General features: G+C 46.6%; 1 protein-coding gene across 1 annotated transcript; it reads right to left on the reverse strand.

Moving 5' to 3' along the window:
- TTC23L (tetratricopeptide repeat domain 23 like) lies at positions 1–23,402 on the reverse strand. The gene is given in 10 exon segments (XM_090279305.1): positions 1–117; positions 4,885–4,948; positions 4,950–5,065; positions 7,804–7,863; positions 7,865–7,928; positions 9,209–9,359; positions 20,121–20,269; positions 21,660–21,760; positions 21,873–21,904; positions 22,587–23,402. Coding segments are annotated over 10 exon segments (948 nt in total). The 5' UTR covers positions 22,681–23,402.
- Positions 23,403–26,880: the final 3,478 nt, after the last annotated feature.

Genomic DNA, 26,880 nt, shown 5'->3' on the forward strand with positions numbered 1-26,880 from the left:
TCACCTACCCAAGCGCTGGGCCTCTCCGGACGTGGCGCAGGTCGTGGCTGGTGACACTCTCACCTCTGCAGTTTGGGGGCTGCCTACAGTGAATAAAGAAACACAGACAGAATGTGCCTGGGTCAGAGATAATCATGACAAGTTAAGTACCCAAGTGACAGTGATTCACTGTGGATTTTCTAGTAGTTCTCATAGAATTGCTAGTTGACTGAGAGGCAATATATCTAATCATGGAATTACATGAGACAGGAGTTTGAGACCCAGTTCTGAGTCTTGGATGAGTAATTTTACCTCCTTCTGCAGAAGGAATATATAGTTTCCACTGATGAGGGTTCGGGAAAGATTAAATGAGACGGTGCCTGCAAAACACTGGACACAGCAACCATTACATAGTAAGTTCTCAAGTGTAGGCCATTATTCGTTTTTAGTAGGTTTCATAGCAAAAATAAAATCCTAACTTTAGCTCAGCCTCTCTAAGGTTCAGTATCAAAGTATCTCAGTGCCACACTGCTTGGGTTCCCATCCCCATTGGGCCATCTCCTGTGACACAAGGCAAGTCACTAACTTCTTCAAATATAAAACAGGGGTGACAAAAACAGTATTTGTCACAAACAGTTGTAAAGATGCAATGAAGATATGTAAAGTGTTTAGAATACCACCTGGAATGTAATACATACTAGAGAAGTGTAGATATTATTATTATTATTATTATTTTTGCACTAAAATGGAAGTGTCAGTTTGGAAGGAGAAAGAAGAGAGAAAACACCCGCCAGCAAGACAAGAATCAGCTGTGCCTCCCATTTCACAGACCAAACACCACAACACCTTGAGGCACTTCAAGGAGCGCCAGGCAATAGGACATTTTGGAGCTAAGACAGAGTGCAGAGCTGTACAGGCTCTGGGGTCGAATGTTCCGAGTTCCAAATCCCTGTTCTACCACGTGTTAGCTACACAACTTCAGCGGAATTAGCATAAGTCTCTGTGCTTCAGTTTCCACACCCTTAAAATCAGCTAAAATAACGGTGCCTACTCCACAGCGCTATTCACGTGGATTAAATGAATATATCCTCAAGTGCACACAGGAAAAGCACTCCATACATTTGAAGTATTTTTCGTTGTTGTTGCTATTGAGAAAACACCAATTATTTACTGATTTACTGATCGTGATGTGACCACTGCTTTGAAAAAATGTCTTGGACAGAAAAGCAGACTGGTGAACTCCCGGCCTCCAGAGCAGCTTTCACCGACACATCTCCAATGTGTGGTGCTAATGACCTTGGGTTTTTGAATCGTCGGCATTGCCTTTTTGTCAGTATCAGGCTGTTGGTTCGCCATGCACTATTTCTATGATATAGGACAGCAATTTTCAACCTCTTCCACTTCATGGCACACATAAACTAATTACTAAAATTCTTCAGCCCACCAAAAAATATATTTTTGCTGATCTGAGAAAAAAATTAGTATAATTTTGATTCATTCACACTGAATGACTATTGCTGTGTTGGTTATTGGTTTTTTTTTTTTTTTTTTTTTTTGATAATCTAAGGAAAAAGAGGGCAGTGTGTCCTTGACTAAACAGTCGGGTACTGCATGTTTTAAAAATTCTGTGGCATCGTCGTCGGCAGCCGTCCGTCTCGAGAGACGATGGCGTAGCTTCTTGAGAGTCTATCTGCACCGCCTAGAGTGGCTGTGTAGTCCGACTCGGGAGTGACAATCCCTGCCGCACTTGTTACAGGTGAAGGCAGATGGCTGTTGTTGCTGCTGCTGACGCTGCTTCCGCCTCGATCTTTTCTGGACCGCCTACTCGTGCGCAGCCTCTGCGTGTGACGTGCCTTGCCTGACCGCGAGCCTCCAGGCTAGGCGGTCGTCTGCTTGAACTTCCCATGTGTTGAGATTGATGGAGCATTGTGTCATGTCCTTTTTGCAGATGTCTTTGAACCGCAGTTTTGGGCGCCCTGTCATCCTCTGGCCTTCTGCTAGCTCGCCGTAGAGGAGGTCTTTGGGAATATGGCCTGCATCCATTCTTTTGACATGGCTGAGCCACCTGAGGCATCTCTCACTAAGAACTGCATGCAAACTGCTCATGTTGGCTCGCTTCAGCACCTCGGTGTTGGGGACCTTATCCTGCCAGGTGACATGCAGGACGCGTCGCAGGCACCTCATGTGGAAGCTGTTGAGTTTCCTTTCGTGCCTTGCGTAGGTGGTCCACGTCTCGCTGCCATAGAGGAGAGTGCAGAGTACGCAGGCTTGGTAGATGCGCAGTCTGGTTTTCTCAGTGAGGCTGGAATTGTTCCACACTCGCCGGTTCAGTTTGGCCATAACTGTGGCTGCCCTGGCGATTCTCCGGTTGACCTCCAAGTCGACTGACAGAGAGCTCGAGATGGTGGACCCGAGGTAAGTGAAATCGTTGACAACCTCCAGGGTGTATCCGTCGATGGTGATGCATGGGGGAGTCCCCGTGCCTTGAGCCATAACGTTCATCTTCGCCAGGCTGATGGCTAGTCCGAACTCCTTGCATGCGTGGGAAAGGCAAGTGACTAGCTGCTGGAGTCCCTCTTCGGAGTGTGATGTCAAGGCTGCGTCATCGGCGAAGAGCATCTCATGGATGAGCACCTCTTTGACTTTGGTCTTGGCTCGTAGACGGGCCAGGTTGTAGAGCTTGCCATCGGATCTGGTGTGAATGAAGACACCCTCGCTGCAGTCCTTAAAGGAGTATTGGAGGAGCATGGAGAAGAAGATTCCGAACAGCGTAGGCGCGAGGACGCAGCCCTGCTTTACTCCGCTGCTGACTGGGAAGGCCTCAGAGGTTGCGCCGTTGTAGGACACCGTGCTGTGCATGTTGTCGTGAAAGGACATGACCACAGCAAGCAGATGTGGTGGACAGCCAATCTTCCGTAGCAAGCTGAAGAGACCGCTTCGACTGACCAGATCAAACGCCTTCATAAGGTCGATAAAGGCGAGGTAGAGTGGTTTATGCTGCTCGTGACACTTCTCCTGCAGCTGGCGTAGGGAGAAGATCATGTCCACTGTTGATCGGCCAGCTCTGAAGCCACACTGGGACTCTGGGTAGACGCGGGAAGCAAGGGTCTGCAGGCGGGCAAGAGTGACCCGGGCGAATACTTTGCCGACGACGCTGAGGAGAGAGATGCCCCGGTAGTTGTTGCAGTCGCTGCGGTCTCCTTTGTTCTTGTACATGGTGATAATGTTGGCGTCTCTCATATCCTGGGGGATGTAACCCTCCTTCCAGCAGAGACAGAGTAGATGGTGGAGCGGCTGTAGCAGGACTGGTTTCCCGCTCTTTAGGATTTCTGGAGGGATTCCGTCGCTTCCTGGTGCTTTCCCGCAAGCGAGGCGGTCGATGGCTTTGCCGAGCTCTGCCGCAGTAGGTGGGGTGTCTAGCTCCTCCATGACTGGTAGGTCTGGGATGGCTTTAAGAGCAGTGTCTGTTACGGTGTTCTTCGTTGCGTACAGCTCGAGGTAGTGCTCGGTCCACCGCCGCATTTGCTGTTCCTGGTCAGTGATGACCTCACCTGTCTTGGACTTAAGGGGGGCGATCTTGGAGGGGATTGGGCCTGTTGCCTTCTTGATACCCTCATACATTCCTCGTGCGTTGCCTATATCGGCGGCTTCCTGAATGCTTCTGCACAGGTTTAGCCAATAGGTGTTGGCACAGTGGCGGGCGGTCTTCTGGACTTTGTTCCTGGCAGCCCGTAGAGCTTGAAGTGTACTGGGAGTGGGCGTGACCTTGTAAGCCAGTAGGGCCTTCCTCTTAGCCTCGATCACGGGTTCCATTTCTTCCCAGTGAGCCTCGTACCAGTCAGCGTTCTTCCGCTCTTTCTTCCCGTAAGCAATAATGGCGGAGTTGTATATGGCGTCGCGGAGACGTGGCCAATTGGATTCGATAATGTCATCTGCCGCCATTCCCTCGCCGAGTGCATCTTCCATCCTGTTGATGAATTGCTGGGTCTTAACTGGGTTGCTGGCACAACTGGTGTTGATGCGTGGGCGACCCTTCATCTTGGAGTGGTGCAACCTCTTCGGCATTATGCGCACCTTGCTTACCATGAGGGCATGGTCCGTGTCGCAGTCTGCACTGTGGTAGCTGCGGGTGAGGAGGGTGCTGCCAATATCCGTTCTTCTGGTGATGACGAGGTCAAGCTGGTGCCTGTGGCATACCGGTTGAAAATCGCTGAGATACGAAATCCAATATTTTTATTCATTTCTGGTGATGGGAACGACCTGAAGCCACCAGCAGAGGCCTCATTTGAGGAGAGAGAAGGTTAATTTCACTAGTAGTTTCAAAAGATGTTTCAAGTACATAATAAGCAAAAGTGCCCTAAACTTTTAATTATGATGGACTCAACATTCCTTATGTTTTATTTTGTGTTCCCCTGGGCATTTGTCAAATTAGTTACCTCCAAGCAAAACACCCTTTTGTAAGTTTAACCTTAGACTTAGAAATACAATCAGCTAGACTACCTTGGCGGACAAATGACAGTATCAAAATATCATGATTTTTTCATTCTAAAATCCCTGTATACTTGTGAAAGACTTCAGTTCAGTTGCCACCGTGGCTTTTATCCTGGAGCAGAGGCGGTGGGCTACTTCCTCCTAGCACAGACAGGCAGGAGGGGAAGCCTGGGAGGGAAACGCTGACTCACAGCAGCTCATGCAGCAGACTCACCCACCCTGAGTCAGCATTCTCTGCACGGGTTAGTTAAGGTTGAGGAAGGGCTCTTGTGTGAATCTGGAGGAGAGTCGGGGTTAAAATGGAAATCAGTCCCTCCCCTTGTTCTTCTGAGAAGCCCCAGCGTCCCTGGCCCTGGGAACTGGGCCTGGGGCCAAACAAGGCCACCTGGCTGGGGCTCCAGCCAACCCACCAACCTGCTGCAAATACTGGATGGCCTATTCATGGTTTTTCCTTAGCTGCTGGACCTGAGCAATTTCCCCAAAGAGTGACCAGATCCGATGTTCTGTCACCCTTTGCAGCAAAAACGTTGCCAGGTGCCATTTCAAAGTAAGCCAGAGCCAGGTTCGACCTGTGAGTGGCTAAGGAAGCTCTACCAGAAAAGAAACGAAGATGGGAAGCCACAGAGAGGCCACTTATTTTGCAGACACAGAACCGATTCTAAGAACTAAACAAGTTGGCCTTCATAGGCCAGTCATCTTGGTGGTTGGCTTAAAATCCATCCTTGCTGTAAACAAACACCAATTAACCCGCATTTTACCCACTGGATTCCAGTGACCACCATTCATCAAACCCATTAATATGTCGTGCTACAGTCTAATTTTATAACATGCAAATGGAAGAAATGACTTCCAGCAATTCACAAGATGGGATCATTTACCCATAAACATAAATTTTCTAAAATCAAGATAAAATTTTATTACTTCTGGCTCCCTCTCTTTCAGGCCTAAGAAAATTTTTGCTTTGTTTTGTTTGATTTAGTTTATTCCCCCTTAGTTAAAAATGAGAGAGGATAGGGAAAACATTGTAAATATCCCCCCTAAAAGGGGGAGGTTAAATACATTATGGCATATCACCCAGTGATAGACTTCAGACATTAAAAATCACATTTTCTTTTTAGACTAACTAATAAGCGGATAAGTTGAAAATGTGCTAAGTTTAAAAAAGTTACAAAACTGTACTTAAATATGATATTGACACACATATAATTGTTATGAACATTTTATACACCCATACGTATATAATGTTCATAGCAGTTATTAATGGGTGTTATTACAACTGACTTTTCTTTTTCACATCTGGCTGTTTTTCAGGTTTTCCAAAACAAAATAGGGATTATAATTTTTTAAATGAGAATAAGATAGTATTTCATTACAGTTTACCTCCCTAGGGACAACAAGATATAATAAGAACATGGGTGGTTCTGAGCTGATTCTCACAGTTATTAGCTTTATGGTCAAGCTCCAGGAGTCTGTATTTCCTTCCAAATAAAACAAGGTTAAGAATACTTAAACTGTTGCGAAGGTTGTTGTGAAGATTAGATTAAAAATTACATGTAAAGTCGCCTAACATATAGTAGATACACAATCAATATTACTTCCCCCCCCTCCTTGCCCCCATCTTCATATTCCCAATTTGAATTAAACTATATATATATATATATATATATATATATATATATATATATATATATATACAATTATTTTATATAAGGCTTCTGCAATAGTTACAATGTATTTTAAGATGAAAAATGTATCTTTTTCTGAAGATTAGGATTAACAATCAAAAGAACACTGGCATGTTATCTGATAATTTATAAAACAAATCTTTCTCAGTCAGACCACTGGCTCCCTTACCCACAGGAGCAGACGTTACGGAATGCTGATGCCTCTTATGAAAAGATATTAGGAAGATATTATCCAAGTTGTCTGGCTTGAACAATATTGCCTGTTTTCCACACCTTTAAAATGGGACAAGAGATGTGCCCTGACCAGGTACTGGGTCAATACCAAACACAACTGTGTGGTACATAAGATGAGCTATGGATTCATGTGACCCAATCCTGGCTCTTCTCTCTATTACCTTGAGTTTCTTAATCTTTCGGTGTCCTAATTTTCTCACCTGTAAAATGAAAATAATAAAATTACCTCCTCCTAGACGCGATGGTGAAGACTGAATAAAATATATTATGTAAAGCACTTAGAACAGTGTCTAGGATAGAGTTATACTTAGGTAACATTCAAACACTTAACAGCGCATGCACAAAACAGATAATATCTATTGTGGAATAAATGAATGAAAAGTACACTAGAATTTAATCTGAAAAAGGAACAAAGCTATCTTTCACTTGAGACACAAAAACCTCAGGCAGTGTCCCCACATGACAGTGCCTAAGTAGCAGACGTTCCCTAGACTCTAATTTACGGCCTGCGGACTGCAGTCAACAGTTTGATGTAACTCTGGACATTTAAACATCTCCCGTCATTTTCCATTTGAGCTGCAGGTTCATGGTTGTTTAGAGGAGGAAGACATGACTCATCTGTTTCACTTACTCACCATTCACTTATCTATCCTACAGATGCTGCTGAGGGCTCGCAGTTTTAGAAACAGCACTTTCAAGGATGTGAAGATGTCTGAAAAATCTAGGGAACAATAAACCTTTCATTATTCTTTTTTTTTCAACTGATTATCTGATGGGCCCACTCACATATCTAAATATTCTGATTCTCGGAGGATCCCTAACTCAACTGCAAAACAGTTAAGTCTTGTTCCTGTTCGAGCGTGAACCAATTCCATGAACTTTGTGTCCATAGGAACAGAACATGCCTTTAAGATGTGCATGTTGTGCATGACTTTCACGGGCTTCCAAACCAACTGCCTTCGTTAAGTGTTCCTCCCCATCTTTGAAGGTGTCATACTTAATGACAATAGTAGGTGGCATGTCATAAAAAAACCATAATTTTAGAATATGTGTGAGAGGCAGGATAAGGAGGCACTGAGAGTCTGTGAGCGCAGATCATGGATCCAACACAAGAGCTTGTCACCTCACTGTGTCTAACGTCAGCTTTGGAGTCCTTGCCCTCCCTCGGGTGAAATAACAATTGTACCGACGGCCTCAGCGATGGCCCTGAGCATCGGACTGGATGGTGCGTGCACATCAAGCTTAGACCACCGTGTTAGCAGCTGGTAAATACAAGCCTTTTTATTATCATGAGTCTGGTTTTCCTTTTGTCCTCTGAACACTTTTCGCCCTATACAGAGAGCACAGAACACTCCTTTGGTTCCAGGTCTCATTCATAAAAGTCTAGGCTTCCCTAAGCCCAGATCTATCTGCCCAAAGCAATTGCTGGGTCTTATTCTGACACTTGTAATCCACAAAGAGCTCCCTTACACAATTTATTCTTTCAGATCCTCCGTGTTTCTCTCTGCCTTCTGCGGGTTAAAATAAGCTTCTCTGCCAGTGACACAGTCCAGGAAAGTGCCAGGCCCACAAACTCCCCCACTAAAAAGGCCCCTTGAGAAAACAAAGCAGTATTTGAAAATGGCACTTCACCGTGCTCTCAGTTTGCCTTATGTATACATCGTCAGGAAGGGCACATTCTTTAGAGAAGGCACAGGGCCTTGGCTTTGCTGTGGTGGCTGCGTGAGGAGTGAATGGAAGCTGTCCATTACACGGGGGTTTCCTGAGAGGTGGCTCCTGCTTCACAGCAGTTTCCATTTTTCCCAAGTTGGTTCCTAGGAACGGGAAAGAGAGGAGCTGAAAGGGACTTTCTGGGTAAGTTAGCAAGTTCAAGCAGAACAGGTATTTGGCGAGAGGCAGAGAGCAGGAAAGAAAATCCCCTTAATTCCCGAATATGCTTCCATTTCCCACATTTTCAACAGCCCCCTGCAAAGGGCATAACAGAGGAAAGCCACATATCAGATTTTGCAAGCCGAGCGTCCAGCCAAAAAAGTAGAGAGGGGGCTGTGTTGAGAGGACAGAGACTGGGCCGCAGGGGCTCACATCGGGCCCAGGATTATTCATGAACATGAAACACCCTCAACAGTCTTCAAGTGGAGATGCTACCCAAACGCTGCCAGCCCCAAGCTTCTCGAGCAAAGGAATATATAACAGCTCCCCTCTGGGGACGTGGAGAACTATTTCTTTTGTCTATTTTGCTTGGCCTCCAGCTTCATGGGCTGTACTCTCCACAACATTTCAGAAAAACTAAAATGATCGAAAGTTCATTAAATCAGAGGTTTTGGGCTGCATGTTACAATCAGCTGGGGGTGGGAGGGGTGCGGTCTTAAGGATTGCCATGAACAGATGCATCCCAGAGCTAGTAAACTGAAATCTCTGGGGTGGGATCCAAATACCATTCATTCTTGCAGCCCTCTGGGGGATTACCATATGCAGGCTAGTTTGGCAAGGAAGTCTTTAAATTACCACCCATTCTCCTTCTTCCTATACTAACACCACTGCATCCAAGTCCTCATCGCTGACATTGATTTTCTTGGGTACACAACCAAGAGTAGGACAGACTCAGAAACCTTTCAACTGGCTATGGGAGGTGTCCCCAGCAAGATCCCGCCCATGACTCAACTCAGAGCTCACAGGGACAGATTCGGGAGGGACAGTCAGACCTTTCTAGGTGGAGACAATAGGCTTCCGAGGGCCTGGATGTTGGAAAAGAGCTACAAGACCCCGTTTCTACCTCCCTGGGCCCTGATCACCAGCCCTAACGGCGAAGGGAAGTGTATTGGTTCTGCCGAAGCCAGGCCACCCCAGAGTGCAGGAGAGCATGACCAGAGCTTCCAGGATGTCCCTTTTTCCCTGACACCCCCTTTCCTGTCCAGGTGAGCAGTGTGTTCTTGGCAGATTCAGCACATTTCCTGACCCGTGCTAGGAGACCTGGCGAATTTGAGAATGGTTGGCAAGAAGAAAACCATTAAAGAAGCATGTTTCAGTCAAAGACATTTCTGTGAGAGGACAGGTGGTCATATGGTCTATAGTATTGGTTCCCCCCAATAGTGGTGCATCAGCATGATCTGGAATGCTTGTAAAAAAATATAGATTCTTGGGCCCCATCCCAGACCTACTGAGTTGGAATCTCCGGAGGAATGGGATCCAGGAGTCTATGTTTTAAATTATCTTCGCAAGTGCTTCTTATGCAACCATGCCAGCATTAGATTGAGCCCTCTGAAAATCACTGATAGAGACAGGAGGGGAAACTGTAGATCCCATTCCCAATTCTGCCACTAATGCCATGTGACCTTTTCAATGCACAAAGTTTCTCCATCATCCAACTGTAAAATGACAGCAATAATTACAGGAGGTGCCTTTTTACAAAACACATGGAGATCATCCAGGAACAAACTAGGTTATGCCACAAAGTGCTATGTTTTGAGATTTCTGAGAACAGCATTCTGTACATGCAAGGGCTTATTAATATAATTACTTCCATCTGGAGATATTTGCAGTCCAAAAGGAGCTGGTGATACTAATCGGCTGCACACACACACACACACACACACAATCTAATTTCTAAATGCAGTGGGGCCCCTCTCTAAGATGACAAAGGGAACACCTGACCCCGGCTGGACAGAACTTGGGGCCTGTTCCCCTTGTTTTCTAACTAAAGGCTGGTGTTCAGGGCACTTTCTTGAACTGCTGTTTGTCCAGTTAACAAAGGTAGACTTAGGAATGTTCAGGTTACAGGATATTCCCTCACCTTATAGCCTGGCTCATGCCTAGTGACCCCGGATGGGAAAGGGGAAGGCCTGGAGGGAAGAGACAGGCCAGCTGAGAACATTCTGTCCGGGAGCTCCCCTCCACCCCACTGAGGACAGTCACGGCAGGCGCTGCTCACTCTCGGCCCTCTCTCTGCAGCTCCCAGGGCTGGTGAACATCGTCACCCTTGCCAGGTAGGGCCCGGGCCCCCAGTTCTCTCACCCGCAGCCTGCCGTCTGCTCTCCCTGTGGCGTGGGGAGCCTGGTTCCACAGTCTGGGCATAGTCAATGGCAGAGGGGACAACTTGAAGGGCTGACATTTGATGCCTGCAGCCCACCTGTTTTCCCCATGTGCAGGACCTCCTTATGGGCTGCAACAGTGAGAACAAAGCTGCTCGGGAAGAGCCCTGAAGGTGACCCAAAAGCCAAGACTTCTCTGTAGAGCGCTCAGAGGATGCCTGTCCTATAGGTCTGAGCTGAAGAGAAAAATGGACTCTGTGGCGACAGAGAAGGCTATGCCCAGAGAACAGTGGTCTTCAAACTGCCCCACGCCTCACAGGCACCCCCTAAAATGCAGATTCCTGGGCCCCGCTTCCAGTAGCTCTGGTTCACGAGTTCTAAGGTGCGAATCAAGGATTCGCATTTATAGTAAGCACCCTAGGTGATAATGATGCAGGCCGCGGAGAACCGCACTTGGGAGGAATGCTGAGTTAGTAACATCTTTATACACAAGGTGAGACCCATCTCATATTTGAAGAGTCAGTAGAGTTCTGACTGAGGGAGAATGAGGAGGGCATTCCAGTTGGAGAACACAGCCTGAGACCATAAAGACAGAATAAGCCAGTGTAAGCAAGTGTGTGTGTGTGTGTGTGTGTGTGTGTGTGTGTGTGTCTGTGTCTCTGTGCACACACACTGGTGGGGTGGGGTGGGCGGCATGCCAGAGTGTCAGGGAAGGCAGTAAGGTGACTGGTCCAACTGAGGGGAGGTTTGAATTTAAAGACATAGAAGATAGGGATTGGACAGGCAAAATGGAGTCTTGGAGGCCAAGATGAGGAGGCTGGATTTGATCTGTTAGGTAATAAGGAGCTTTTATAAGTCTCGAAGAAAGTAGCAGCAACAGAAAACTGCTCAGACATCAGGCCAAGACAGTAAGGTAGGAAATGGAGTCTTTTTTATCAAATAGGTTGTTTTCTACAACCAGGTGGACCCTTCGAAGTGTGTCAGTAAGGAGCACAGGAACCAAACTTCGATGCTTCTCTGGGTCTGTCGAAGGAGAAGAGGAAAACTGGGCTCACGAATGAAAAACAAGGAGTAGGCTGCTCTGAGGCTTGGCACTCCTGCCCCTCCCTGGCCCTCACCCTCAAGTGCCCGGTGCTGGTTGGGAAATCCCCAGGAGGAATACTTTTCCTCTAAGCTCAGCAGCTAAGTAATTATCTAGTTCCTTGTCTCCACTAGACCGTACCCCACTTTTTGGTTCTTCAGAGTTGGTGACCAATGAGCTTAAGCAAACTGAATTAGAATCTTGATTTTAAACAGCTCATTAAATTTTAAAGTCAGCTGTAAAGGGAAAAACCACTCTGTCCACCTTCCCAGAATCCACCCTGGTCTCCAAAGTGAGGTGCATGTACTTCTTCAGGTGTGCAAAATGCCTTAAGGGTGTGGGGGTAAAATCAAAACTTTCCTGTTGCTTTATCTTAACATTTTTGTTTTCTATTTTTTATGAATATTTATATTACATAATATATTAGTATCATTATAACTTATAATAACACACATATAGAAGTCCTCAGATTATTTTTAGTGATCAGGAAGCTAATTCTCAAGAGTTTGGAGGCCACTGCCATGGACAAATGTTTTCCAACCCGTTCATGTATGAAAGAGCCCTTTTTATGCCTGCAAAGTATCTCCCTTTGTGATACTATTTTTATGGCATTTCCTGCATGAGAAAATTCGTGACGATGAAAGTACCATGAATCAGTATCAGTAATACTGTGAAATGAATTTGCTTTGTATTAATTTCAAGAACACCCTCTTTTATGTAGGAGTAACATTGCATCTATGTATATGTATGAGGCTCCTTTCCCTCTCTAGGGAGGATGCTCACAGATTGGTGATCTGGTTCCCTAACCACCTCCCACTTCCACTGCCTGGGCTGAGCCGAGTCATTTCCCTCCACCTGCCGTCCCCAGCCAGGGACACCACTTTCTTTCTTCTGCCTCCACCAACAGTGCAGTCATTCCCGAGGTAAAAATCAGGGGGCGGGAACACCCGCTTCTGCAGCCTGAGCGTCAGGAATTACAAGAACATGTTAATGAATTGAAAAGGGAGTCCAAAGACGGTCTGCCAATCATTTTGCTTTAGTTCAAGATGTGATTCCATCACTGATGTCTGCTATGCTGACTCGGGCCAGTCAGAATCTGCTCAAGGCTACCCAGTCCTTGCAGGCTGTTACTGTCATCTTTGATCCTCGTCTGTATTTGAGAAGTCGGCATGCACAGTGATGACAGGAACAGGGTGAGGAGCCAGACTTCCCAGGTGCAGATCCTGGCTTAGCCACTTACCACTACCCGTGTGCCCTTGGCCAGTCACTTGATCTGTCTGTGCCTCAGCTTATTCACCTGTAAAATGGTAATGATAATACCTTTTACCATGCAGGGCTGTTGCAAGGGTTAATTTAATTACTTCATGAAAAAGGGTTAAATAGTGCCTGGCACACAGCAATGAAATGAGTTTGAAAAAATACTACTACTACTACTACTACTACTACTACTACTACTACTATTATTATTATTATTATTATTATTACCAGGGTCTATTCCTCTCAAGCAGTTTATTATATTCATGCTTACTTTGGATGTTTTTCATAGAGTTGCTCACAACATCTCTATGAAAGGCTGCATTCTCAAATGCAACTCACTTCAGGTAGGTGTTACACCTCCCGCAGGTTGGACCAGCTGGTTTTTGGCATCCCCTATTGCTTCTGAACCATTTTCCCCCCCAGCTAGACAGAGAAGGCAGGGTTCCTGACTTAAGCTTCTTTTTCTCTGTTTTGCAACACTTGTAGTAGAGCCCTGAATCCCTGGAAGGTTCCCAGTAACAGCAGGCTGACTGATGTACTGCTTCATCAATAATAAGCAAAATATCAGGAAACTGCCTGTCCGTGTTACTGTATTCTCCTTCCTGAACACTCAAAACAGTTAACCACTAGGTGACAAGCCACCCTGCTACTCTCTGCCTGCCCTTTTCTCAGCTGGTAAAGCACTAGGATCATTAGGATTATCACCTGATCAGCTGGCAACAGTTCCACTTCTACTGTCCCTTACCAACAAGAAGCCTTCTCTCCGCTTTGCAAAGACCTTCCATTCCCTCCTGTTACTGACTCCTGAAACCCATTCTATCAATTGACCATTTAAAAAAAAAAAAACCTTTAAATTCTCTAACTGGCTCATTCCTCACTGCCTACAATCTCCCTGGGTCTCCTTCTCTTATAAAATTTTCCTCATGTGACTTTTCTGCCTCCACTAGCTGCCCTCCTATTTTCCCTCACCCTTTCACTATGTGCTGTGCAACATACGGAGTCCAGTCTGCCCCCCTTGTCCCCAGGTTCCGGACCCCTCTGCGCCAACCATTCTGCAGAAGCTGTTCTCCTGAGGGCCCCAAAGGCCTCCGGCTCCATCGACCCAGTCACAGGTTCTCGTCCCTACTGCGCGCAGCAGCACCTGATGTCCTCACCAGCCAGGCTTCTCCTCTTGGCCCTCAAGGTGCTGCACCAACTCCATCTTTCTTTATAAGCCTTCTCTGATGGATTCCTTCTGACTCCCTACAGGGCCCTCTGTTCCTTCCTATTGATGTGTTCATTCTCCCCTGTCCCTAGCCTAGTATTATACCTAGATGACTGGGACAGCTTCCCTTCTGGCTGTCATTGCTAGATCAACCTTTCCAAAAAGCACACTGGTTTATCCATCCCCCTTCTGGAAAACGTCCAACTGTCCTTGCTTACCAAATACATGACAATATCCTAAGCCTGTACTTAAATCCCATCTTGGTCTTTCAGTTCTTTTCTTTTCTTTTTCTCTCTTACCCCCTCAGAAGTTTTCACAGCTCCTGCAACTCCAAACATGGCCTCCACACTTACTGTATTCGTGGCCCCTGGCTACTTCTGGTCTCCAGTGTTCCTCTACGCTATGACTCTCCTCCTCTCCTCCCAGTTCCGGTCTCAAGTCTCCAGCACCAAGTAAAAACGTACCGCTGGGTTTCTCTCATGCAGTTCAAACCAACATATCAAGCCCTGGACACATGATTCCTTTTCCCTGCCCACTTCCTTTCCTGACCTGCTTACCTCTGAACACGGCGCCTTCCGGGGCTTCTGGAGCTTCATGCTAGTCTCTGGGCCCTCCTTTCCTCAACCCCAAATCCTCCTTCACAGTCCCTTTTGTTCGTGACCATTTGAAAATAGGTGATCCATTCCCATGGTTCAAAAGTCAGAAGTACACAGCAAGGTCAGTGTGAAGCGGTCTCACGTCCAACCCCATTCCATCTTCACCACCGGTAACTTTTCATTTCTTTCTTGTGTACCCTTCAGTGTTTCTTCCCGTGAAAAAAGCACATTCTCATTTCTCTCCCCCTTTTCTTACATAAAAACAGGCATATTATAGACACCAGACTGCACTGGGAAAATTCTCTTTTGCCTAAAAATGTATCCAGCAGACCTTTCCCTAGTAGTATATGGAGCATCCTTGTGCTTTTTTGAAAGGTGCTCATAGCCCGTTGCATGTATTAGTCCTCTTGTAATGGGCACACTCAGCCGTTTCCACTCCTCTACTATCAGAAACAATGCTGCAAAGAACAATCTCACCCATGTGTTATTTTATAAGTATGTATTTAGGAAAGAATCCAAGAAGTGGGATCTCTGTTTTAAAAGATAACTGTATCTGCCCATAATAGACCCAAATTCTTACTCCTCACTCATTCCCCTATCACTAGCCTCGTTTCATACCTAGATGGCTGAGACAGCTCCCTTCTAGCTGCCGTTGCTAGATCAACCTCTCTAAAAGCACACCGATTTATCCATCCCCCTTCTGGAAAACGTCCCACAGCCCTCCTTGCCTACCAAGTACATGACAAAACCCTAAGCCTGTATTTAAATCCCATCTCGGTCTGCCCAACATACTCTCTTTCCAGGCTCATGTCTCCCATCCTAAAAGCTGGACAAGGCTGCCCACTGCCTTCTAAACGCACTTTCTTACCTCCACGCCTTTGCCTAGGCCTTGTTCTTCATAGAAATGCTCGCCCCTTCGGCCTACCCAAACCTACTCAGTTTTTAAGGGCCCTCTTCAATGGCACTTCCTCCTGAATCTATCACTTTTCCCTTGGCCAGAAATGATTTCACGCAACTTCCCTAAAGCTCTCTACTTCAATCAATCGCATGGCATTTACTTGCCTCGCGGTGCCTACTGCCATCATTGTCTGTACGGACGGAGCCCACCTTCACACGAGGGTGTGAGTTCTTTAAAGGCAAAGACTGTGCCGTCCGGACCTTACACTGTATTTCCCAAAGTGCTCTTCCCAGAATTTTGTCTATGTAAATCTCTCACTAAATACTCACTGGAAGGCTGTTTATTGAGAGAAATCAGCCTTCTAGCTTGACCCCTGTCCCCACCCCCACCCCCCAGGGCTGGAAAAGTCCCCTGGGGAAATGAGGCGAGCAGATCTGGTGGCTATAAAACATGCATCGGGCAGCGAGGCATGAACACAGGGAGGCTCACATCCCGCCTACACAGAGAGCTGGCTCATAAATTCTGTCCATTTCAAAGCAGTCGCAGGATTAATGACAACAAAACTAAGTGGAGCTCAGCAAGCACTTCATCCCTCTTGAAGGTTTGCAATTTTTCAAAGCTGTAGTTGTTTTAGTCCATGGGCCACAGACTTTAAAAAAAGTGGAGAGGCTCGGGGAGGACTATAACTAAAGCAAGAGGCACTGGGCTATTCTCGAGTAAAGGTCATGATCATCATCTGTTCTAGAAAAACTCGAGGCCAGGCTTCAGAAAGTTGGGCACTGTTCTGTTACGTGGGCACTTCATCTAATCAGGAAGGTCTTTTTCCCACTTAGAAATAAAAACACACAAAAAAGCTTTTTCCCCTCCAGCCTACGACCCAAATGTGGTTCAACATTCAGGAAGAACTGGGAATTAGGGAACTGTGAATGTGGGATGCGACCTGTTGACATCTTGACGCAGTTTGGAATCTAACTGGAAAAGTAAAATTCAAAGTCAGTTTGTGGCTCTGCGTGGCAAAGGCTGATTTCAGAAGATGAGGGCCAACCTTGTCCCACACACCTACTGCTGTCATCTCTTCAAACAAAGGGAGGCAGCATCTGGCCTGCCCCAGCCTCAGACAACATTCCCCTCAAATGCTCTGGTCCCTTCCTCTCCAGTCAAGTTGCCATCCCCTCAAGGATGAAATTCAGCAGAAGTCTCATAGATAGTGGCCCTCAATCTGGGCTCTCCCAGGGCCCAAGGAGGGTACTTGCTGGTGCCAAACCAAGTGTCAATAACTTGCCAATTGCCAAACCAGCCTCCACCTCATTGGACCTCTGTTATCTGAAACTACTGAAACCCCTTCTCCTGCCTTGGCTTCCACGACATGGCCCTTCCGGATTCCTCTATTTCCTTCGTTTGCGTTACTTCCGCTACCACTCCTAATGCCCTTATTCCCCAGTCTCCTGTCTCTTTCCCTCCCTTTCTACACACTTTTTCTGATCAGGCTCAGCCACTCCTACGGCCTCCAGTTCCTATGTGCTAATCCCCCCCACACTGATGCATTTCCTGAGGTCTAGGACCACTTTTCCGTTGTCTCCTGCTCCATGGGGGCTGCATGGGCGCCTCACGCGGGCTGGCCTGCGTGTCCGAAACCACACTCGGCAGCTTCCTCCGCCTGGCCGGCAGCTTGCCCTTCCTCCTAGGTGCTCCATGCAGCTCCTTGTCTAGGTCACACCCTGTTCAAGTTCAGCTCTTTCACAAATGCCACCAGTTCTACATGTCGTTTCTTCTGCATTCCAACGGCCAGGACAAGTGCCTTCATCACTGAAATCTGCGTGGGAAAATGGCCCAAATGGCTTTCACCGCTACTTTTCCTACCAGTCCAGCCCATCCTCTAGTGTTTTTATTCCCCAGCATACGCTTGACCACGTCACCCCCTTCACTTATCACCTTTTAATAACTCCCCAAACTCCTTGATACGTGGGTCCAAGTTAACTTTCCAGTCCCATTACTAGGCATGACCTGTCTGTCTAAGGAGTCTTCTGCTCTCCCTCACCTCTTGCATCCAGAGAACACCTTCAGCCTTCTATGTAAGGAGCTTCTCACCTTCCCCTCAGATCAGCATATGGAGCACCAGCTTTGTACTTTCCACCACTCCTCTCAAAATCTATGGAAATCTGTACTCATCATTCAAAGACAGGATACAGGTTACCTCCTCTATGCAGGCTTCCCGGACTTTCTCCCCCGAAGGCAGAACCGCTGATCTGCCTCATCTGTGTCCTCCAGAATTTTGTTCTTGCCTCTAACATGGTATCTATCATAAGGCCCTGTATGGTCCCAGAGGGCAGGGACCACTAGTATTAAGTATCCCCAATGTCTAGCACAGTGCCATCAAACTTGTAACAACAACTCTGTAAGTACGGAAGAGGTGCGTTGCTCAGTGTGACCGCTGATCATGAAGGCAGCCAGTTTGGGAGGAGATCAGCCTGACTGATACAGACTCCAAGTGAGGCATGATATTGCTCCATTAAGGAGAAGATTTTGTTTTTGCTGAGCGCCTTCCTGGTGTCCCTTAAATCTCAGACAGATGGCTCCCTTCTCTCCTTAGCCATGCCAGCCTTCTCTCAGAACTCAACAGACAGATTCCCAAGGCCAAAAAGGGCCCCACTGTGACTAACAGCCTCGCTGTTCCCAAATCAAATACTAAATGAACCACTCATGGTCTTGCCACATCAGCCAATGAAGCTAGAGTTACCTTTAAAACAAATTCTAAAGGGCTCAAGGAGCCCTACACGGAACACGTCTTCCGGGCTTAAGAACTGAGAGGAAATTCAATTTTAACACTTCAAAAGCTCTGATTTCTGATATCTAGGCTCACTGTGGCCCAGCTGTAATGCCTTCTCTCTCCCTGTAGCCTTCAAATCGCTTCATTCCTCCAATCACTGAACTTGTACTGTGAGTTCGGCCCCATCCCAGGACACAGGTCCGAGGGGGCGGCGGCCAGCGCAGGCTCTGGAGGTCACTTCAGGCGGCTGCAGTTGCTGGCAACCCTCCTACCCTCAGGGCTGCGAGCCCTGGGCTGGGCTAGATTCACCTCCTAGGCAGAAATCTGTCATTATCCAAACTGGCCAAGGAGTTATCCAGCCTTAAAACCCTCCATGGCAAATGCTAAATTAAGTGTCTTTCTAGCTGTGATCCTTCTAGACTGGATTTATGAAATACTAATGGGTCCAGGCCAGGATGGTGGTGCTTTGCAAGTTCTCTGGATAATGTACAGAGGGAAACTTACAGATACATTTGTCTAGGGGGGTATCAGATTCTATCATCTGCCTCTGAAGTGCCTCTCATCCTTTCCGAAGCCATCGGCAGACCATTTTTTTCACACAGGTACTTCAAAATCTTTTTTTTCCCCCTTGGCCATGAATGGTCAGAAAGTCCTCTGTTGACAAATCATGCAGTGGGAGCAGGCCAGTGACTGTGTTCTAATAATGAAGGTCATTGTCACGCTGACTCAGGCGCTTGGATTTTGAACATTCCTGCTAAACATTTGCTCTGAGGTCCTCATTCCCAAGTCCTTGCTTCACTCATTAGAAATGCACACCTGGACTCACTGATCTCTGCTGCTACCTCCCATTTCTGCTGCTTCGGTTTGCTTATGATTCCATGGTAACCACAGGTGTCTCCCCGACATCCTGGCCGGGCCTGAGCCTAGACAGCCTGGCCATCCTTGTTCTCAGACTCCTGCCTCACTACCCTGGGCTTCTTGTTACCCAAAAGATATCATCCTAAAGCCTTTCAAAATAAATCAAAAAATGTTTGTTTGTTTTTTTGTTTTTAATTAAAGGTAATGAAGCAGGAACAGGAAGAACCTGTAACAGAACCCATGGGCTGCCCCGATTGAAACGGAACCCACAGACTGTTCAGTTATGAGGGGCTCCATTGCCCGCTGCCAGAAGCATAACTCTTAATACCAGAGTTCGGTGAAGAGCAAAGGAATTGTTTAGTTAAAGGTTACACAGGTTTAGATTAATGGCGAATTTCTATTGTTGAAGTCTTATTCTCTTGAAAACACCCACAAACACATAGTCTTCCTCCCCCTGCCAAACCAGGCTAGTTTTAGAAAAGTCAGAGATACCGTTTCCCTACTTCCCAGACACAGTTCAGCTTTACCGGCAGCTCCCAATCATTCGAGCCTGATGGGGGAGGTTTTGCCTGTGTTCTCCCTTCCCTTCCACAGCCGCATGGTTCTCCTCCCAAAACACCTGCCGCCTTATTTTTAAATCTTTGATGGCAGTCTGTGACACAGTGGGCACTGTGACTAATTGTGGCCACTTGTAGAATTTTACGCAGGCCCTGTAAGCTTTTCATCACCATTCTATTGTCAAAGACCCTCCCATCTCCTTGGGGACCCCGCTCTGTATCAAACCTACCATTAATAATCAATTTAAAGCTAGGAGCACATATACTCCAAGGAGAAACACAGTGACCCACGTGTGACACCCGAAGGTGGGTGGCTACCCAACTATGCTCTGCTTTATTTCCTCCTGCTTATAAAAGCATATAGCACCTTTGTGTGCTTCAATCTGCAGATCTTCTCAAATCACAGACATTCCCTTCAATGGAAACTAAAATATAGTAAGTGTATTGTTTTACCATTTTTTGCCTTCCTCAGCTGATCTATTTTCTCTGCGACTGGGCTAAGTTCTCTCTGGGAAGAGGCAAGCAGTCTACGGTCCTCTCCTTGACTTTAACATCTTCATCACTCCCTTCAACCCCACTAGCAGGACACAATGCATCTGTTTGCTGGTGTGCTGGGGCCTTGTTTTGCTTTGACCTGTGTGTCCAGAGAAAGACATGAAATCATATTTGACCTCTGCATATATATCAAACAAGGTAAAATTGAAGGACACAGCTCTCCCAACTAGGCTAAGGATACGTAATATAAACGTGAAGGAATAAAGCTAGGTTGTAAACTCACGTCAGCCTCAGAGCCTAGCATGAGGACAGCAATGTGGTGGTTCATATTAAATAGATTTGGCAGACCACCCACCTACATCAGAACCACAGCTCCACTGCTTACTTAACCACATGACCCTAAGCAATTCATTACTTAATTTCCTTCTCTATAAATGGGGTCAATATGAATACTTACCTGATGAGGTTATGGGATTGTTCATCAGATAATACTCATAAATCATTTAGCATAGTATCTGCTATTTAGTACTGCTCTTTTAACATTAGCTATTCCTTTTACTAGCTCCATGACTTGAGGGTGTTGAATTAGAAGATCCTGAAGATGCTTCACGTTCTGAAATTCTGACCCAAACCAGGAAAAAAAAAAAATAGGTATAATGAAATAAGGGAAAGGGAACTAACATTTTGAAGTTAGACTTTACATGTCTTCTTTCCTATTTCTTAAAAGCTTCAACATGTAGGGCCTAACGAACTAAAGAGAATGTTGTCCCACTAAGGACAGGGGAGGGAACCCACAATGGGTCAAATGCAGAGTCAGAAGAGAAATGGTCTACCCAGTTGTGTTAGAAACAAGCGCGTTGGGAAAGGGCTGAGTGGGTTGCAAATCTTCCCCTCTCCTCTTGCACTTTTCTGTCTCACACACACACATGCATACACACACAAATGTAGATCTCTGACCTCTCTCTCTCTCTCTCTCTCTCTCACACACACACACACACACACAGATCTCTGACTTCAATCCAAAACATAATTATGAATGTAATTGAAATGGTAGTGATAAATGCCAAAAGAGTTAATCTTATATAATAAAAGAGATAACCATATCTTAACGTTACTAGAAGAATCAATAAAGTGATTCAGAGGAAATAGAATTCTGAGATCTTAGAGCAATAACAAAAGTTTTAATTAATTATAATTAAGTCCCCCAAAGAAATCACCTTTGTGCTCACAATAGCTTTGAAAACTTCAACCATTGCATAGTTTTAAAAATGAAATTTATCCTCCTTTTCCACTGATTAGATAAGTAATAAATGTTCACTGTAAAAAAAGAAGAAAGGAAAATTCATAAAGGAAAATAAACGTCAAGTGTAATCTTTTGCGCCAGGTTTGAAAAATGATATTAATAGCCACCCACAGTCCTGTTCTAACCTACCCACAGGTGTTCTGGAAAACCAGGTTTGCCTTCAGTGGCAGGTCCCAGTGTTTCAGGTCAGTGGGTGAGTGTGTTGTCAAGGTTCTGCAGTGCTTACAGATGGAAGCAGAAGTCCTGGTCAGTATTATTGCTGACAGCTGGGATTCGGATGGGACTGGCTCACATCTTCTTTCCACCAAGAATCACATGTGAGGTTGGCTTTGGAAGAAAAGGCTCAGAAATCTGTTCTGTTTTTCCTGTGTTGGATGCTAATGCTATTAACATGAAACCGAAACAGCCCAAGTACATATATAACCCATACTATACCCACAAATAGACTATGCAGATTTGTGCATGGAGAACCTGGAAGACAGAAATTAAAGACATTTGTCAAATTAAATCTCTGAGATATTTCCCCCTAATTCTTACTCCACATTATCTCCAAAATCCCTTTTTTTTTTAAATCCCCTAAAAACCAGCCCATTTACAGTTCCCGAATGATCAAAACCATGGTCTCCTACTCAAGTTCGATTCTATTTTTGCAGCTAGGAGAGCAGATGGATCCAAGCAATGGAACCAGCTCTCAGGTACTAAATAAAGTATGGCCAGTGTATTGGTTAGTGTTCCTCGTTGGCAGGGCCATCCCCATTTAATAGGCGGTCCTAGTTAAGGAACTAAAACACGTGTCTATTTGGGTTGCCATGGTTAGCTGACGGGGTAAATGGCTGAAACTCATGACAAAAAATTCGATTTATAATTATTTTTGAAATTCAACTCTCACAGCTCAAATCAAATGCAAATCAAACAGTTATTTACTGACCATTAACACCCACCAAGTCGCTCCCCATTTCATGGGGCAAAATGTCACTTATTTTCACCTGATTCAGCTTCCAGAACGTTTACAATCCAAAAACCAGAGTGACGTTTCACTAATTTCTCTCGGTAACCTCTACTTCAAACCTATGGCCAGGGCGAAGGGATTCGACTGCTCAAACTCCTAAATTGTTCTCGGCGTTTCAACACGCCCTGAATTAGAACACCACACCTTGGCCTCCTCTCTCCGTGCAAATCGCTTCTTTCTTTTCCGCAGGTGTTCCGCCGTAACTTCGGAAACCGGGAGTCCACATCCCGAGCAACATCCCGGCTTCTCAGGTTTCCTTCTTGCGGGCTGTGCTCGGGCCGCAGCGTCCGGGGCCGGGAAAGCCGGCGAGGGGACTTCAAGGGAAGCGTCGCGGGGCGTAGCAGACGGGGGGCAGAGGGAGCTGCGCCCCGGAACTAGCCTTCCCGGATCCCTCGGGCGGCAGCTTGCCTTTCTCGAGCTGCGTCAGCGCCCTGAGGCTGGGCAGACCCTGTTGAAAGCGCTGCAGGAACCCCCAGCAGAAGCCAGACCCTCTCCGAGGTCTGCCGTTAGCTCGGCCGCCTGGCTTCCGGCTCGGGTTGCCATGGGAACGGAACGCCAAGGACCAGGCTGGGAGCTTCTGCGCCAGTAGCCCTGGCGACGCGGGACACTTCCGGCTTCGTGGAAGTACCTCTCCGGCCGGCCGACCGCAGCTCCTCCCGCGCCTTCGGCTTTCTGGTCCCAGCGGTCGTGACACTCGCACCCTCGGCGTCGCTGTCAAACTGTATTAGGCGCCACCCTGCACATGCCATGCGCCCCTGCGCGTCCTGCACCCCAGGAGCTCCCCGGTCATTCTGGCTTTCTGGACCCGAGGGCAAAGGCTCAAACACAGCTTGACGGGGCTGGTGCTGGCACTCTGTGCGTCTGTTGCCTCTAAAGCGAAGTGTAAGGACTGAGCAGCTTAAGAAATGGACGAATACTTCTGCTAATGGTTAGCAGTTCATCGAGTATTTTGGAGGGCAGAAGTCACATTTCGCACATGCCATACAGCCCTAAGTTGTGCGGCCTTTGGCTCAGTGGATTGAGCGTCGGCCTGCGAGCTAAGTGTCGCTGGTTCGATCTTCCAGTCAGGGCACATCAGAGAAGGAAAACTCTGATTCCAAAAAACCTCCGCTGCCTTGCGGCATACCTCTTCAGGGGAAAGGCTAAGGGAGTAAACCCCGACAGAAAATCCGGAGCCGGAGTCCCTAAGGCGGTTTGACGCTGTAGTCAACACCGGCAACTCCTGCGGCGCACCTGAAGCCAAGCTGTATTGACTCCGTCTTTCCCTTGGACCCTTCAGCTGCGAAGAGAGGGGGGGTCTGCTGCATGGGCAACAGCAGACCCTCCATATCACCCTGCCCAGGCTCTGTAGCTTCAGCTTCACTGGAGAGGACACTCCAGCGTCATCGCAAGATGTCGATTCAACACGGGAGGAGACAGATACCGTGTCACTCCCGAGTCGGACTGCACAGCCATTCTCAGCGGTGCAGATAGACTCTTAAGAAGCTACACCATCGTCTCTCGAGACGGACGGCTGCCGACGACGACGACGACGAGTGTGCGGCCTTATACCACCGCTCTTCAAAGGCCCTAAAATAAACACCCAGCGCTAACAGTAAGTCGATCTGCAGGGGCAGTTGTGGCCAATACCCAAGCGAACATCATTCGCTCCGGGAGCCTAGCGTTTAATGGTGTTGTCGTAAACCCTACAATGAATTAAGGGCCTATGACAAGGCAAGTTGGAGCTGCTATTGTCCTTATTAAAAAAAGAAAGGCTCGGTAGGGAAGGAAAGTATTTACTATGAGCTTCAAAGTTGGTGTTTACCAACTCTGAAAAGTTTAAAAAAGATTTTACTTTGAGAGAGAGGGGAAGGGAGGGAGAGAGAAAGAGGAACAACCATGTGAGAGAGAAACATCCATCGGCTGCCTGCCGCACTCACAGGGATGGCCAAACAGCAGCCCAGGCATGTGGCCTGACCAGGAATCCAACCACCACTTTTGGCTTTGTGGGACACGCCCAAACAACTGAGCCACCCAGTCAGGGCCAGATGATGTTTACATTTGGTGTTGATTCTTTCGAGCTCTAAGGTTGAAGTTTAATTGCTATTGATCCAAGGCAACCAAGATATCTAGCCCTTCTGGAGTCAGGTTGGAGGAGCTCTTTCAATGAGTTGCTTAAATATATCTTAAGTAAAACCCAGAAGACTTGGTAGCTTAAGGTTGAAATCTGTACCCTCAAGTTCCTGAGCCAAAATTTTCTAGAGATCCCACACCCTTTATTCTCTGTTTCCAAAGAGAATGCTCAGCATGGAATAATGAGAATAAACTTGGCTTCCAGATGTCACCAGTGTGGTTTTCACAGTGTGGCCTGGGGCAAGTCCTAGCACAGGGCTCCCAATTTTCTTGCCCATACAGTGAGAACATTTGTAGCACTTGCTTTCTGAAACCCTTCCCAGGTGCAGGATTCTGTTAGGATGAACTGCAGGTTTTAGTGATGGAAAATTATCGAATGCGTATGGCAATAAAAAAGCTGAACTTCATCTAATGGAAGAGTTTTAATGTTCTGTCAATCTAGGAAATGGCTATGGGCTCTTTCTAAGTGTACTAAAATGCAGCTTCTCTTTCCTGAACCCTGGCTGGTGTCCATCACTGTGAAGGGAAGTGCAGTACCACGACAGACACTAAATTCCCATTCCTAAAGCTGATTTAATTAGCTCTGACCAGAAGTCTGTTGCCCTCATCTGTAAAATTAATTAGAATTCAAATTAAAAGAAGTTGAAAGACTCCTAAGAGTTCCAAATCCCTGTGGTATTTTTTTTTTTTTTTCCTGGCCATCTTAACCCTGTCCCCAAATGTAAACCTTAGTGATATTAGTAAATGTGCTTCAGGTTACTTCCCTCACTCTGGAATGCAATGCTAGCAATGGAGGGGACATTGTGTTCTAGTGTGGTCACTCCCATTCCCTCCCTTGATCCTGAGGTAGAAGAGGGGAGGCATTGCCATTGCAAGTGTCACAGCGAGGAAGCAAGTGTGGAGGGTACTTCTAGACTCTTCCAACCCCAAATCAAATGTGATTATTTCCAAATTAATCCAACGCCAGGAACTGTGAAACTTAAGAACAAGGAAATCCAAATAAACTTTCTCTTGGATGGTGTCATTTCTTAAAACACATTCTCTGGCCTCTCAAGACAGGATTAGTGTTGGGTCACAACCTCTTTGAGAGGTTTCTGGGTGTAATCTGAAACCAGCCCCCACACAAGGAAGGTAGGGAGAGACCAAGGTTTTGAAAAAAGGCAGATCACTCCAGATGGGCAGGTGGTGCCTTCAATAAGCAAGGGAACTTCCTTATCGAGGCTTGTCTTGGGCAGCTGCAAGACCAGATTTCTGCATCCACCCACCAAATCTTAAGAGTTGATATAGAGGCCTTATCTGGTTCAGTTATATACACTGGAGGCCTTAACAAGGTTTAGTTGCATACCAAGTTCAGATAGTCTTACCACCACATTTCCATCCCAAGGTTGTGTCCTTGGAGCAGCTTCTGGGAGCAGCAAAAGCAAACAGGCACACATTCCAAAGCATAGGGGTGGGGCTTGGGGGCGGGGGGGGGGGGAGCACTGATTGCCTATGCAACTCTCAGGTCACACTAGTGGTCACATCTTCCTGAGGTGCAGTGTCTCCTTTCTTCCTTTCCCTCACCTCTACCTGTCGGGGACTTACTCCTCCCTCGGGGGAGCCTTTCCATCTGCTGGAACCCATGTGGATTGCTAGAGCAAGCAGCTCCTATGGCTCACTTATGGCGACCATCACAGTTGAGCTCTTGCCCTTTCACAAATAACGCCAGACGCTCCCATGACGCTTGACAGTTTTCTGCTCTGCGCGGTGGACAGAAACCGCTATTCTGAATGCCAGGGTCTGTTGCTTTTCCCAGCTCGCGCTGTGCCCTGCCATCTGCCTGTTAACTTTGCTCACAAAGCGTCACCCCGTCTTTGCCGGATAGGGTTTCTGCTGTTGTCAGCACCCGACACGCCACAGTTGAGTCATATTGCAAAACGCTGCGCTTCAACATGCTCACAGAGCGTTTTCCCCACCGGGTGTATCATGTGTTTGTCTTAAGATGGGTGGGTTTAATCTTGAAAAGCTCTGGAGCCTGTCTTAGGTTTATATAAGGAAACAAATTGATGACCCTTAACCAATGTGAAGAAAAAGGCCATTTCTTCCCGCTCACTCTTTTTCTCTGCATTCCTGTATGACATGTCAGCGAGTGTGAAAATGATTCAGACAATCCTCACACCTATGCATAGACATTTATACACAGGGTAGTTGTTGCATCATGACGTGGGCTGTAAAAACCTGGAAGCAGATTAAGTGCCCATTGATGAGGAACTAAATAAAATACACACAATCATACTATGAAATCCTATGCAATGGTTGGAAAGAATGAGACGTGTGTGCTGATAGA

This window comes from Furipterus horrens, unplaced genomic scaffold (genome assembly GCF_987537825.1).
Source record: "Furipterus horrens unplaced genomic scaffold, mFurHor1.1.pri manual_scaffold_5, whole genome shotgun sequence".
Taxonomy (NCBI): domain Eukaryota; kingdom Metazoa; phylum Chordata; class Mammalia; order Chiroptera; family Furipteridae; genus Furipterus; species Furipterus horrens.